General features: G+C 35.0%; 1 protein-coding gene across 2 annotated transcripts in view; it reads left to right on the top strand.

Annotated features, from left to right (window-relative positions):
- Nucleotides 1-16,161, top strand: part of TMF1 (TATA element modulatory factor 1) — a 35,734-nt gene that overhangs the window by 12,198 nt on the left and 7,375 nt on the right. For both annotated transcript variants that reach the window (XM_045991901.1, XM_045991902.1), the window contains 7 exons: nt 5,160-5,302; nt 5,540-5,706; nt 6,005-6,161; nt 10,581-10,673; nt 11,381-11,537; nt 15,121-15,313; nt 16,092-16,161. In XM_045991901.1, coding sequence (XP_045847857.1) covers nt 5,160-5,302; nt 5,540-5,706; nt 6,005-6,161; nt 10,581-10,673; nt 11,381-11,537; nt 15,121-15,313; nt 16,092-16,161 — 980 coding nt within the window. The remainder of the gene's footprint in view (nt 1-5,159; nt 5,303-5,539; nt 5,707-6,004; nt 6,162-10,580; nt 10,674-11,380; nt 11,538-15,120; nt 15,314-16,091) is intronic.

Here is a 16,161-nt window from a genome sequence, read left to right as displayed (position 1 = left end):
TTCCTTTTAAAAATTGTTTTTAATACACCATTAAGCACAATTAAGGTCATGTATTTAATTTGTAATCTTTTACATTTTTATAATTATTTTACATTTTCCTATGCTATTAAATGCATTGCAAGCATTATTAATGGCTGTATTGAAACATTATATGGCTATATATACTATAATTTATTTTACTCTTTTTCTAATGTTGTACATTTATTTCTAAAATTAAATTACAAGTAGTGGTGGAATGAACATTTCAAATCATTGAACTAAAGAGAATTTCCAAAGTAAGTGTTTGAAAAGAATTGGACACAATCAGTGTATTTGAAAAAGTTAGTTTTACCCGATTTTTCTTTTTCATTTATTCAGGTAATATTTAACAGTTAGTGTGCCAGATACTATGTTTAATACAGTAATACATAGGACACACTCCCTGTCTTTTAGGAATTTACAATTTAATGAGAGGGAAATATAACTGCACAGATGATTATAAAGCACAGTTTAAGCACTGCAACAGAATGAAGGGAAGATTGATAAAACACATTATCTCAAGACATGCTGAGGTCTTGAGCTGCCTGTGTTAACAACACTAGAAACTGAGGAGAGGGCTGTGTGCATGGTTTCATAATTTAAAAAAATATTTATTTATATCAAGTGTCACTGTTTTGGTATTTATTAATTTAGATAGGAAGTGGGATGATGTTCTCTTTTGCTTAATGAAGTTCGTTATACTGAAAATACCATGATCTCATATAGAATTATTTACTGCTTCTGTATCCCTCAGAAGTATATATTTTTAAAGATTTTATTGATTTATTTGAGAGAGAGAGCACACAAGTTCGGGGGGGGGAGAAGAGCAGAAGGAGAGAGGAGCAGATTCCCTGCTGAGGAGGGCACCCCATATGGGGCTTGATGTGCGATTCCATCCCAGGACCCTGAGATCATGACCCAAGCCAAAGGCAGATGCTTAACTGACTGAGTCATCCAAGTGCCTCTCCCCCAGAAATATTTTTACATTCACAGTTGAAAATCTGAAAGACTAAGAGTTGAAAGTACACAACAGCTGATTACTTTATTACCTTGCTTCATCAATTATTAACATCAATTATTAACATCTATGCAGACCTGCTTCATATCTTTCTGCACACACATGCACTTTCCTTTTGCCAAATCATTTGAAGGTAGGTGACAGATATAACATTTCACCCCTTAATTTTTTTGTCCAGCTTTATTGGGGTATAATTTAGTAGTAAGAATTTTATATAATTTTGATACACATATACATTATGAAATGATTACCACAATCATACTAATTGATTTATCAATCACCTCATATAGTTATCATCTTTTTATGTGATGAGAACACCTGTGATCAATTCTTGTAGCAAATTTCGAGTGTATAATATAGTATTATTAACTGTAGTCACCATTCTGTACATCACATCTGCATAACTGAAACTTAGTACCCTTTGACCAATATCTCCACATTTCCCCCATCCCTGGTAACCAGCATTCTATTCTCTGCTTTTATGAGTTCAACTTTTTTATATTCCACATATAGGTAAGATCATGCAGTATCTGAGTCTGGCTTATTTCAGCCTCCATTTTCATCCACGTTATCACAAATGGCAGGGTTTTCTTTTTCAAGCCTAAATAATGTTACTTTATATACACATATGCTACTTTTTTTCTTTTTTAGAATATTTAATGAACTAGGAAAATATTCACAATTTTATTTATTTTTTTTTAAGATTTTTTTATTTTTTTATTTGTCAGAGAGAGAGAGAGGGATCAAAGGCAGACAGAGTGGCAGGCAGAGTCAGAAGGAGAAGCAGGCTCCCCGCTGAGCAAGGAGCCCGATGTGGGACTCGATCCCAGGACGCTGGGATCATGACCTGAGCCAAAGGCAGCTGCTTAACCAACTGAGCCACCCAGGCGTCCCAATATTCACAATTTTAGATAGCAAAGACAAATTACACATTTGTATGTACAGTATAATTTTTTATTCAAGTATAATTACATACAATGTTATATTAGTTTCAGGTGTACAACATAGTGATTCAACAATTCTTTACATTGCTCAGTGCTCACCATAAATATATCAGCCATCTGTCACTATTTAACATTACTACCGTTTTATTAACTATATTCACTATACTGCAATTTTTATTTCTCTGACTTATTTTATAACTGGAAGTTTGTACCTCTTAATCTCTTTCACCTATTTCAGTCTTCCACCCCCAATTCCCCTTCAGTAGCCACCTTTTTTCCCCTCTTTTTGAGAGTTTTCTGTTCGCTTGTTTGTTTTTTTTGTTCTGTTTTTTAGATTCCACATACAATTGAAATCATGTCACGTGATCCTTTTAATGTATTGTTGAATTCAGTTTGCTAATATTTTGTTGAGGATTTTTACATCTATGTTCATCAGGGATATTGGCCTATAGTTTAGTTTTGTGTGCGTGGCTTTGGTTTTGGTATCAGGATAATGCTGGCCTCATAGAATACATTTGAAGAATAGGTATTAATTCTTTAAATGGCAGAATTCACCTGTGAAGACCTCCTGGTCTTTTGAGAGGAGTCTTCTGTCTACCAATTCAATATTGTTACTAGTAATTGGCATGTTCGGGTTTTCTTGTTCGTTCTGATTCAGTTTCAGGAGATTTTATGTTTCTAGGAATTTATCCCTTCTTTTCCTAAGTTGTCCAGTTTGTTGGCATATATAATCTTCATAGTATTCTCTTATAATTCTTTGTATTTCTGTGCACAACACATTTTCTTTATCCATTAATCCATGACACTTAGGTTACTTGGATATGGTGAATAATGCTACAGAGTGTACATATCTCTGAGATACTGATTTTATTTCCTTTGGATATATACCTAGAAGTGAGATTGTGCATCATATAGTAATCTATTGTTAATTTTTTGAGTAATCTCCAAGTTGTTTTCCATAGTGTCTGTACCAGTTTATATTCTTGCCAGTAGTATACCGAGGTTCCTTTTTCTCCACATCTGTGCCAGTTCTTAACCATTTGTCTTGTTGATAATAGGTATCCTAATAGGTATGAGGTGATATCTCATCATAGTTTTGATTTGCATTTCGCTGACAATTAGTGACATTGAGTACCTTTTCATATATCTGCTGGCCATTCATATGTCTTCTTTTGAGAGAAGTCTATTCATGTTTTTTGCCCATCTCTTAATTGGCTTATTTGTTTTTTGCTGTTGAGTTATATGAATTCTTTGTATATTTTGGATATTAATCCCATATTAGAAGTATGGCTTGCAAATATTTTCCTCCATACTACAGATTATCTCTTTAGTCTGTTGATTGCTTCCTTTGCTGGGCAGTATTTTTTTAGTTTGATGCAATCCCAGTTGTCTGTTTTTGCTTTTGTAAAAGCTTGTGCTTTTGGGATCATACCCAAAAAAATCATTGCCAAGACCAGTGACAGAAGGTTTTTTCCCTTTGTTTTCTTCTAGTAATTTTACAGTTTCAGGTGTGTTAAGTCTTTATAATTTTGAGTTGACTTTTGTATTTGGCGTGTGATAGGGTCTAGGTTCATTCTGCATATGATTATCTGGTTTTCACTGTACTGTTTATTGATGAGACTGTCCTTTCCCCTTATGTTTTCTTGGCATTTTTGTTGAAGATCAGTTGGCTGTAAATTTCTTTCTAAATTTTGAGTGGGTTTTCTAGGCTCTCTACTTTGATCTGTATGTTTTTGTGCTAATACCACATTGTTTAGATTATTGCAGCTTTATAGCATGTTTTAAAATGAGAAAATGTGATACTTTTAGTTTTGTTCTTGCTAAGGATTGCTTTGGATGTTTGAGGTCTTCTGTGGTTCCACATGAATTTTAGGATTTTTAAAAATTTTTGTGAAATATGTGATTGGAATTTTGGTAGATACTACGGTTAATCTGTAGTCCAGTCCTAAATTTATGAGTCTCCATCTTCCAGAAGCAAGTACATTTTGCTTCACAAGCATGATATCATAATCATACCTAAGAAAATGAGTATTAATTCAGAAGTGTACTTATTAATTAATTAAAGAAGTATTAATTCAGCAGGTATTTCATTATTTATCTCCATGGTCTTTAAAAATGACTTTTATGGGATGCCTGGGTGGCTCAGTGGGTTAAGCCTCTGCCTTCGGCTCAGGTCGTGGTCCCAGAGTCCTGGGATCGAGCCCCACCTCAGGCTCTTGCTCAGCAGGGAGCCTGCCTCTCCCTCTCTCTCTGGCTGCCTCTCTGCCTACTTCTGCCTACTTGTGATTTCTCTCTCTGTCAAATAAATAATCTTAAAAAAAATGACTTTTATACCTGGTCATTTGTCCTGCCCCAAGATCTAGACAAAGTTTGCATATTGCATTTGACCATTATGTCCTTTTAGTCTTCCACCAATCTAGGATGGCTCTGTCTTAATGACATTGAAGGCTTTGTGCAGTCCAGGCCAGTTGTCCTACATATTCCCATGTTCAGGAGTTTATACCTTTCTTCATGATTAGATTCAGGTGAGATTTCTAGTAAGAAATATCATTGCTGATACTGTGTACCCACCTCTCCATTACATCAGTAGATGCATAATATACCACAATTGGTGATGCCAAAACTGAATGTTTGGTTAAGGTACTGACAGCCACATTTCTCCATTGTAAAAGCACATTTTTCTTTTCATAAGCCATAAGTAGTATGTGGGAATGATTTTTTAAGGTATGAATGATTTTTTAAGGTGTAAATATCCTATTACCTACCATTCTTCTACCTAGTAATTTTAATTAATTAATTTATTTATTTATTTATTTTTATTTTGACAGACAGAGAGATCACAAGTAGGCAGAGAGAGGGGGAAGCAGGCTCCCCGCCGAGCAGATCTCAGGACCCTGAGATCACGACCTGAGCCGAAGGCAGAGGCTTACTTAACCCATTGAGCTACCCAGGTGCCCCCTACCTAGTAATTTTAGCATTCATGGATGGTTCTTGTCCAAATCAGTTTAACATTCATGGTTACGATTTTGTGATTTTAGTATATGTGCTGCCGAAGCGAGCACCGATTTTGTGATTTTAAAAATACTCTATCATTTTATGTCACTGGTTAGATAAAACATTCTATCCATATTCTTGAGTCATTGTTTAAATTTATTTGTTTATTTTTTTGCCATTGCCAGGAGAAAAACTTTCAAAACAGCAACTGCATAATTCCAACATTATTAAGAAATTAAGAGCTAAAGACAAAGAAAATGAAAATATTATTGCAAAGCTGAACAAAAAAGTTAAAGACTTAGAAGAAGATTTGCAACATTTAAAACAGGTGATGTTAATCATTTTCTAAATATATATTGTTATTACTTCCTGAACAATGGCCATGGTTTATAAGACATTTAGAATAATTTATCAGGGTATATTATGTGGGAAGAATTTGTCAAGCAATTTAATAAGTGAGTGTTAAAATTTTTCTTCATTATTGTAACACTTAAGATTCCTGAAATACAATTATTTACCATGGTGTTATTTATTGAAAATACTTTTGTCTATTTTTATAATATAGGTCCTTGATGGCAAAGAAGAAGTTGAGAAACAACATAGAGAAAACATTAAGAAACTAAATTCTGTGGTGGAACGCCAAGAGAAGGATCTTGGCCGACTTCAGATAGACATGGATGAACTTGAGGAAAAGAACCGAAGTATTCAGGCTGCTCTGGATAGTGCATACAAGTAAGAAAGTGAACAAATATGCAACCCATTTAAAATGATCGAATTGGATATTGAAAAACATATTTTCTGTTATCTAATCACTAACAATATTTATGAACTTAGTTATATATGAACTTGTGACTGGTCAAAGCAAGTTCAAAAGAGTGTTGTTACTGTAGTCAGTGTTTATTATGTAGTCAGTTTTATTATTATGAACTTGCCCTCATTGTGTAACTTACGGAAATCCACATGCAAACTTTACTAATGTGGCTGCGTAATTAACTATTTTAAATAGAAATTATCAATCTCATTTTTTAAGAGAACTTACTGATCTCCACAAAGCCAATGCTGCGAAGGATAGTGAAGCCCAGGAAGCTGCTCTAAGTCGTGAAATGAAAGCTAAAGAAGAACTTTCTACTGCGCTAGAGAAGGCCCAAGAAGAAGCCCGTCAGCAGCAAGAAACATTAGCAATTCAAGTAAGCAATAGATAGAGTTACATTAGTCTTTAAAAACTTTGTGCTTTTGCAAATTAAAGAGTACATTAGTTATTTGGTTTTTTTTTGTTTTTTTTTTTTTTTTAAGATTTTATTTATTTATTTGACAGACACAGATCACAAGTAGGCAGAGAGGCAGGCAGAGAGAGAGAGGGAAGCAGGCTCCCTGCTGAGCAGAGAGCCCGATGCGGGACTCGATCCCAGGACCCCGAGATCATGACCTGAGCCGAAGGCAGCGGCTTAACCCACTGAGCCACCCAGGCGCCCCTACATTAGTTATTTGAATCAAACTTCATGTATCGGTTCATGTGCTAAATTTCCTTTCTAATCTTATTGGACACTATTCTTTCTTTCTTTCTTTTTTTAAATATTTTATTTATTTATTTATTTGACAGAGAGAGATCACAAGTAGGCAGAGAGGCAGGCGGGGGCGGGGGGAGCAGGCTCCCTACTGAGCAGAGAGCCTGATACGGGGCTTGATCCCAGGACCCTAAGATCATGACCTGAGCAAAAGACAGAGGCTTAACCCACTGAGCCACCCAGGCACCCCTTATTGGACACTTTTCTAAGAGTACTTGATTGTGCCAGTCTTAATTGTGTGGTTTTGAACTGTTGTTAAAGTGATGCTTACATTGTACTAGTATTGCTTTTTTTTTTTTTAACTTTTCATACTTATTTAAGAATATTATGAAAGGCAAAGACCGTGTTACTGCATGTATGGAGATAAATACTAAGCGTTGCTTACAATTTTAGGAGAATCCATGGAAGTCCTAAGCTTATTCACAACATCTGTGGAAGTCCATGTAGTTCAGATAGAGGAGGAAAACTGAAATTTGTCGGGCTTTTTCTTATAAAATCGTCAGTTGATAGATATTTGGGGTTGTTTTTACTTTTTGATTATTATGATTAATGGTGCTATAGCACAATTATAACATTCATTTACAAGTTTCTGTGTGAACATTTATTTTAAGTTCTTCTAGACATATATGGTTACCCTATATATAATTTTTTGAGGACCTGCCATATATATAGTATATACTATATATATATGCCATATATAGTATATATCCTATATTCTAGGGTATATATTATATAGCTAGTATATATATAGTTATATTTATATATATAGTATATACTATAGCTCCAGATTCTTAAGGAGTATAGAGTATATACCCTATACTCAATATTCTCCAGATTCTTAAGGAGTAGAGTATATACCCTATAGTCAATATGGTTACCCTATATATAATTTTTTGAGAACCTGCCAAACTTTCCTGTAGCATTTGCACCGTTTTACATTCCCATCAGGAATATATGATGGTCTTCCTCTTGCCAGTGTTTAGTATTGTCTTTTTTATTTATTTTTTTCATTATATAGCCCTTTTAGTCAGTGTGAAATGGTATCTGATTGTGGTGTGCTTGTTTATATTTCCTTAATGACTAATGGTGTTGAGCATCTTTATATGTATCTTTTTTTTTTTTTTAAGATTTCTTTATTTATGGGGATGGGGTAGGAGAGGGGGAGAGAGAATCTCCAGCAGTCTCCTGTCTGAGTGAGGAGCCCAATGCGGGCTCAACCCCACAACTCTGAGATCATGACCTGAGCAGAAGTCAAGAGATGGACACTTAACTGACTGAGCCACCCAAGCACCCCTGACTAGTATATATATTATTGCATCTTCTTTAGAGGAATTTATTTGTTTTTGTTTTTGTCTTGTTATTTTTTTTTTAAGATTTTATTTATTTATTTGACAGACAGAGACCACAAGTAGGCAGAGAGGCAGGCAGAGAGAGAGAGGAGGAAGCAGGCTCCCTGGTGAGCAGAGATCCCGATGCAGGGCTCGATCCCAAGACCCTGGGATCATGACCCGAGCCGAAGGCAGAGCCACCCAGGCGCCCCTGGAGGAATTTATTTGAATACTCAAATCCTTTGTCCATTTTTAAACCAGGCTTTTTAAAAACTGTTTAATTGTGAGAGATCTTTATGTATTCTGCACATTAGGTTCCCATCGGATGTAGGATTTGCAAATATTTTTTACCATTTTTTAGGTTGTCTTTTATTTTCTTGATAATGTCCTTTGATGTATGAATTTAAAAATTCTGATGAAGTCCAACTATTTTTTCTTTTGCTGCCTATGCCTTGAGTGTCATATTTAAGATCCCGTTGCTTAATCTAAGGTCTTGCAGGTTTTTACCTATTTCCTTCTAAGAATTTTATAGTGTTAACTCTCACATTTAGGTTTTCTGCACATCGATATCCAGCTGTCCCAGTACCATTTGTTGAAAAGACTATTCTCTCCTCATTGACCCTAGTGCAGTTTTTTTTTTGACCCTAGTGCAGTTTTGATTTAATTTTACACAAATATGTAAAATGTTTACATGATTCCAAAGCGAGAGCTATAAAACAATATATTAAGACAAAATTTGCTTCCAGCTTAGCTGCCCCACCCCCTTTCCTTGCCTATAAGTAACCATTTCATTAGAGTTTGTAAATGCAAGAAAGTATATAAATCTATACACTTAATTATATACCTCCGCACATATATACGCAGATAACATTTATACCCATATTTATTTGTATCTCCCTCATAGTTCTTACATAAAATATAATTTAATATTTATACCATCTTATAGTTTACTTTCTTTAAATATTCTGGTGATCATTCACTCCATAATAGAACTTGGAGCTTTTTACAGAATTTCTTTTTACAGTTTTGTAATACATTGCTGTTGCTATTTATACTGTTGTTATATTGTTATTATACCATTGTTAATTCAGTCATTTCCTACTGATGGATATTTGGGCTCTTTCCAGTATTTTGTTATGATAAATCACATCAATGTACCCCTTGTGTTTCTGACAACTGGGTTGGATAAAATCTTAATATTTTAAATTAAAAGTATGCTACAATAATAAACATTAGGGCAATGAAAGACAGAGCACATGGGGCTACCATTTATAAATCATCACTTTTTAGGGGCCTTAACTGGCTCAGTGGGTTAAACATCTGACTCTTGGATTCAGTTCAGGTCATGATCTCACGTGTCGTGGGATCAAGCCCCATATCAGGCTTTGCGTTCTGTGCAGAGTCTCCTTGGGATTCTCTCTCCCTCTGCCCCTCCCTGCTTGTGTGCATGTTCTTTCTCTCAAATAAATAAAATCTTTAAAAGAGGAAAATCATCACATTTATAAATGTCAATTTGGGGTATTAACTTCTTTTTTTTTAAATTTTTTTCTTTTTAAAGATTTTATTTATTTATTTGACAGACAGAGATCACAAGTAGGCAGAGAGGCAGGCAGAGAGAGAGTAGGAAGCAGGCTCTCCATAGAGCAGAGAGCCCGATGTGGGGCTCAATTCCAGGACCCTGGGATCATGACCCGAGCTGATGGCAAAGGCTTTAACCCACTGAGCCACCCAGGCACCCCTTTTAAGTTTGGGGTATTAACTTCTTATCCTCATCTCTGTGTGTATATTTTTAAATAATTGGTATCATTATTTTACAGCTTTCTCATTTAAGATTAAATTATAAAATTTTACATTTCTTTACATCCATCATAATTATTTTTAAAGATTTATTTATTTATTTTATAAGAGAGAGCGTGCATGCATGCATGAGGGAGGGAGGAGCAGAGGGATAGGGAGAGATGTAGACCCCCTGCTGAGTGTGGAGCCTGACAGTGGGCTGATCTCAGGATCCTGAGATCACAACCCAGAGCTAAAATCAGGAGTCGATGTTCAACTGATTGAACCACCCAGTTATCTCACATTTATCATAATTTTTAATGAGAATATTCATGCTGTATCAACATTTGCAAAAATAGATTACTGTTGATGAATATTGAGACTATTTCTTGTTTTGTCTGTTTTTGCTAGTCTAGCTAATAGTGTTAGGTGAGTATCTTTATATATTTAGATTTGCTTCTGTTGAATAAATGCTCAAGACCAAGATGACCAGGTGAAAGAAAGTGAAAAGTTTTGTGATTGTTTAAACATATTGCCATATTGTTTTACAAAAAGACTATAGCAGTTTACATTTACAGCAGTGTATGAGTATAGCAACTAGCTTTTATAGCCATCACATTCCGCCTTACATTGCAAACATTTATAGAGGCACTGTCTCTCCTCCTATACTGCACGGCAGTGCCTGTGCCAGTTTATGTGCCTTTTTTTTTTTTGGCCTAACAATGCTAACAATGCTTTTCTAAGTATATATTTATTGAGTATACATACAGTTCACAACTGCTTGATGAATGGGTTATGTCATAATCATATGTAAGAGCTCACTGGACAGTGTAAGTATTATACATAAACTAGGTCAGCATAACACAGAATGTAGTCAGGAAGTTATAAGTAATGTTTTGATATTATTTGTGATAGTGTATTGGTTCTCTTTGTACAGGTTGGAGACCTTAGACTGGCACTGCAACGTGCAGAACAAGCAGCTGCCAGAAAAGAGGATTATTTACGCCATGAGATCAGTGAACTCCAGCAGGTACTGTCACAGTTTTCCTAGACACAAATCCAAGATGTGTCTTCCTAGAAATAAAAAAATCCTTCAGTGGAGATAATAATCATGGTAGTGAGCAGATTACTACCATAGTTTATCATTTGCTGTATTTTTATAGCTTATATGAATAATACCAGAGTGGACACCTTAAAAATAAACATGAAAAGCCTTAATTTTGTTATATAGAAAGTAATTTTATAATGACAGTTTTATTTTTAGTATTGTTTTTTCATTTGTTTTTAGCCAGTTTATTAGTATCAGTCTTTGCTTACCCTAGCGCAGATAATCAGTTCCAGTTTTTATACCAGTACTCTATTAATTTTCAGTCAGTGAACATGCATGGAAAAAGGGAGAGAAAATGCATCTCAGATTGATCTTTCTGTTTTTGTAAATACTTAGAAATATTTGGATGATGAGACAACTGCTGGGAGGTTTGGATGATAGTCTTTTTTACCGTAAGGTAATCAAAAGCTATCTTTATATTAGAAAAGCTTTGTAAAGAAGCACTTATTTAGACACTGTTATGCATTCTAACTACCTTAAGGATTGAATAATTAGAAAATAATGTAATTAAAAAACAATTTCATCTTGGTGAAATAATACTTTCCAAAAATCTTTCATAAAGTTGTTGCTAGTATTTTTAGAGTTTTCATTGGTGTTAGTGGTAATGACTTAAGAATTTCATGATTCAGAGACTCCAGGAAGCAGAGAATCGAAACCAAGAGCTGAGTCAAAGCGTTTCATCAACAACAAGACCATTGCTTCGACAGATAGAAAATTTGCAAGCAACTCTGGGGTCCCAGACATCATCGTGGGAGAAGTTAGAGAAGAATCTTTCTGATAGACTTGGTAAGTGCTTTAGTTCTTAAGCTCAATGCAGAAGCCCTTTCCTCTTGTTTATGGAATTAGAATAATGGTATGGAATTGAAATCCACTTGATTTGATAGTTATACTTTATGTCTAACTTGTAGAGTTTTACCTCTTCTCCTTTTTTACTTTGATTTTCCAATATCCTAATTGACCCTTTCAAACCATTTGTTTTCCTTTTGCACAGTGTGTCAAAATCTGTCCCATATACTTCCATGTCATCCTTTCATATTTACAGACCATTGCAATCATTTTTTTTCCTTGCCTTTTGCTACATCTGACCCCTTTCTAGCTTGTCTGCAATATAGTAGGAGGTAGAGATCAGATATGATTCTAGTCCTTGGTAGAATTCCAAGAACAGAGATAGGTCTAAGGAGGATCCTGATCAAACTCTGCTAGACAGATTCTGAGGAAACTTTTTTTTTTTTAAATTTACATATAATGTATTATTTGCCCCAGGGGTACAGGTCTGTGAGATTCTGAGGAGTCTTAAGAGCCTTCTTTATAGAAATGCTTCAGGTTGCCCTTATGTACTATTATTAAGAAAATAATTATTCCAAGTTGTTTATGTAAGCACAGATAAGTATGTATGCATATATGTGCATGCATATATTCATGAAAAATTCATGTGTCCTTTCTATGCCTAAAACTAACTGTTACTTGAGAGAGACCATGGTACAGTGATAAAAGCAGGTCTGATGGGTATCCCTGTAAATCATGAGGGGTAGACTAGATTAGTGGTTTTCAAACAGTATTCAGTGATCCCTTAGATGTCTTAGGACTATCTTAGTATCAGTCGTTGCTTACCATGTCATGGTGAGAGGGCAGCTTTGTAATTAAGGTGCTTGATATATCCCTCCATGCTGCGTTAATGAAACTAGTGCCTTCTTTTCGATCTTTTTTTGTTTTTTGAGTTTCATGTGAGATTACATCTGGAAAAAGATTCATCTCCTTAAAAAAAAAAATCACTGAACTAGACGAACCTTTATATATTGTTTAATTTATAGGAATAAATTTTAGGTCTGTCATTTGTTATTAAGAGACATTTGCTGTGAAAATCAGACATCTGAAAATGACACCTACTGAAATGAATATTTTTTAGCAGTAAATGAAAACTAGAACCTGTTACTGTCATCTTTAAACTGGATTCTACATCCTCTCAGGGATATGTGGTATTGTGCTGGAATAAAAGCAAAGCCATGGGACACAAATACCAACTAATGCTTTTTTTTTTTTTAAGATTTTATTTATTCATTTCACAGAGAGAGATACAGTGAGAGTGAACACAAGCGGGGGAGTGGGAGAGAGGGAGAGGGAGAAACAGGCTTCCTGCTGAGCAGGGAGCCCGATGTGGGGCTCGATCCCAGGACCCTGGGATCATGACCTGAATCAAAGGCAGACACTTTAACAACTGAGCCACCCAGGTACCCCCTAAAGAATGCTTTTAATAGTACAAATACATTATATAACCATATAAAGTGGAATTAGGTCTACTTCGGTGGGAAAAAAATCTCAAGAGTTGTATCCATTAATCTTTGTTAACTGAAATTTTTTATTGAGATAATTGTAGATTTACATGTAGTTATAAGAAATAATAGAGGTGGTCCCTTGCATGTTGTACCCAATATCCCCACATGTTAACACTGCAAAATCATAGTATAATAACATAGCCAGGGTATTGACACTGATACAAGGTACTAGTTTTATTCAGATTTCCCCAGTTTTAGTGGTCCTTATTTGTGCACGTGTGTGTGTTTGTATTAAGTTCTTCACAATTTTATCATTTGTGTAGGTTCAGGTATCCACTGAAGATGTTAAACGGTTCCAGTACCACAAAGATCCTTTATGTTGTCCTTTTAGAACCTCACTTTCTCACCTTCGTGGCCCTCCTTTTGTGTCCCAAATTTTGGCAACCACTAAACTCTCCCTACAGCTAAAATTATGGAATTTCAAAATGTTATATAAATAGAAGCATATACGGTGTGACAATTTTGAATTCACTTTTTCTCTCTCAGCATAATTCCCTGGAGGTTCATCTAAGTTATCATGCGTATCAGTGATTTAGTCTTTTCATTGCTGAGTGTGTTTCCATGGTATGTGCATACCACATTTTCTTTAACCATCTACCTGATGAATGATATCTGGGCTCATTCTAGATTTTTTCTATACAGATAAAGCTACTGTGAACATTCTTGTATAGGTTTTAGTGTGAACATGTTTTCATTTCTCTGCCTAAATGCCTAATTGTGCAGTTGCTGGGTTGTGTGGGTAGTTGTATAAGTTTTTAGGAAAACGCCATACTGTTTTCCAAAGTGGCAATAGTTATGACAGTAATCTAGTTTCTCCACATCCTTGCCAGCATTTTGTGTTGTATCTGTTTTTTCATCTAGTCAATCAGACAGGCATGTAGTGATATCTTACTGTGATTTTCATTTGTATTTCCCTAATGACTCATGTTGCATATCATTTCTTGTGCTTACTTTCTGTTTGTATATTCTTTTCAGTGAAATATCTTTTCATGTCTTTTTTTTTTTTTTTTAAGATTTTATTTATTTATTTGAGACAGCATGCACTAGCAGGAAGAAGGGGCAGAGGGAGGGAAGAAGTAGGCTCCCTGCTGAGTCGGTAGGCCAATGAGGGCCTTGATCCCAGGACCCAGAGATCATGACCAGAGCCAAAGGCAGATGCTTAACAAACTCAGCCACCCAGGCACCCCACCTTTTCATGTCTTTTGCCCGTTTTCTAATTGGATTCTCTTTATTTTCACTAGTGAGTTTTGAGAATTCTTTACATATTCTAGACAATGGATAATGTGGCTTGAATTTTTTTCCTCCAGGCTGTAGCTTGTCTTTTTATCCTGTTCCATAAAAACAAAAGCTTAAATTTTGAAGAAGTCCAGTTTATGTTTTTCTTTTTCTGGCTCTGCTTTGGTGTCAAACCTAAGTACTCTTTGCCTATTCCTAGATCCTAGATTTCTCCTGTGTTGCTTTTTTACTAAAATTTTTATAGTTTTGTTTTATACTTAGGTTTATGATCCATTTTGAGTTAATTTTCATGTACAATTATATATATAAATTATATATGTATATAAATATATAAATTTTTATAATTTAGTTTGATTTTTTTTTTTTTAAGATTTTATTTATTTGACAGAGATCAGAAGTAGGTGCGGGGGTGGGGGGAAGCAGGCTCCCTGCTGAGCAGAGAGCCCGATGCGGGGCTCTATCCCAGGACCCTGGGATCATGACCTGAGCCAAAGGCTGAGCCACCCAGGTGCCCCTGATTTTTTCTTTTTTAACTGTGGATATCCAATTGCTCCAGCACCATTTGTAGTCCATTACTCTTTTAATATGTGTCTCCACATTCAAGGTAAAATAAGAGAAAATAGTAAAGCATATCTTTAAGTTAAGATTTGTTCTTTTGTCTATGTAGGCAGTCAGCCTTAGGCAATAAGCAGTTACAGATTCCTGTGTGGCTACTTGAATCATTAACCATTTGAAGTCAGAATATACTTGGTATCTTGGGTATAAGTGTATGTGATTTTTCTTTTTTATCCTACAATCAGGTGAATCCCAGACTTTGTTAGCAGCAGCAGTTGAAAGAGAACGTGCAGCTGCAGAAGAACTCCTTGCCAACAAAACTCAGATGTCCTCCATGGAGTCACAGAATTCTCTCTTAAGACAGGAAAACAGTAGATTTCAGGCCCAGTTAGAATCAGAGAAAAATAAGCTAAGAAAACTTGAGGATGAAAATAATAGGTGAGCATGTTTGTTGAGTATTATTCTTGGTAGTTTTGTGACATCTTAAAGCACTTTAAAAAAAGATGTTATGGTGTTTAAATTAATAATAATTAATTTAATAATAAGATGTTATAGCAGGATGCTTTGAGGATTTATTGAACTTTATATAGGCTCTTGAAATTGTATGGCATGTTCTGTATGTATTTGCATTTTCCAGGGAAAGAATTTATTACTTTAAAAGGGATTTTTTTGAAAGGAGTCTATAACTACAAAATAGTTTGGAATCTACTCATTGGAGTTATTTTTATATTTTTGTATTTTACAAGGGTCTTAGCAGTGTTCCGGTCTTTCTACATAAATGTATGGGTTCTTTGGAACTATAAGCTATAAAATCCATCTATCTGAAATTGTATTAAGGCTGCGATTAGTGTGGTATTATTCCCTGAGTTCTTCCTTAGAGATTTTAGTTTAAAAAAAATGGCCAAGTAAAAATGATTTATGAAGTAAAATACTTGAACCTATACAGATACTTTCATAGGACTCCCTAAAAGCTTTTGCAGAATCTGAACTTATTCCAGAATGGTGGTATGCAAATTCTTCTTAGAAAGTCTCTTTTTAAATTAAATCCTAGCTCGGAATAGCAATGTAATCAAATGCACAAAAGTACTAGCTTGGCTTCTGAGTGTAAAATCCCTGTCATCTGGAAAATACATTTGGAAAATCAAGCTGATGGTAGAAATGTCTATTAAAGAGTTAATAAAGTAGTTTTCAATAGCATGTACTATCATCTTTGTAGGTACCAGGTTGAATTAGAAAATCTAAAAGATGAATACGTAAGAACACTTGAAGAGACAAGGAAAGAAAAG

This window comes from Meles meles, chromosome 20 (assembly GCF_922984935.1).
Source record: "Meles meles chromosome 20, mMelMel3.1 paternal haplotype, whole genome shotgun sequence".
Classification (NCBI taxonomy): Eukaryota; Metazoa; Chordata; class Mammalia; order Carnivora; family Mustelidae; genus Meles; species Meles meles.
Note: the sequence above shows the minus strand (reverse complement) of the source record. Positions and strands in the feature narration are given on the sequence as shown.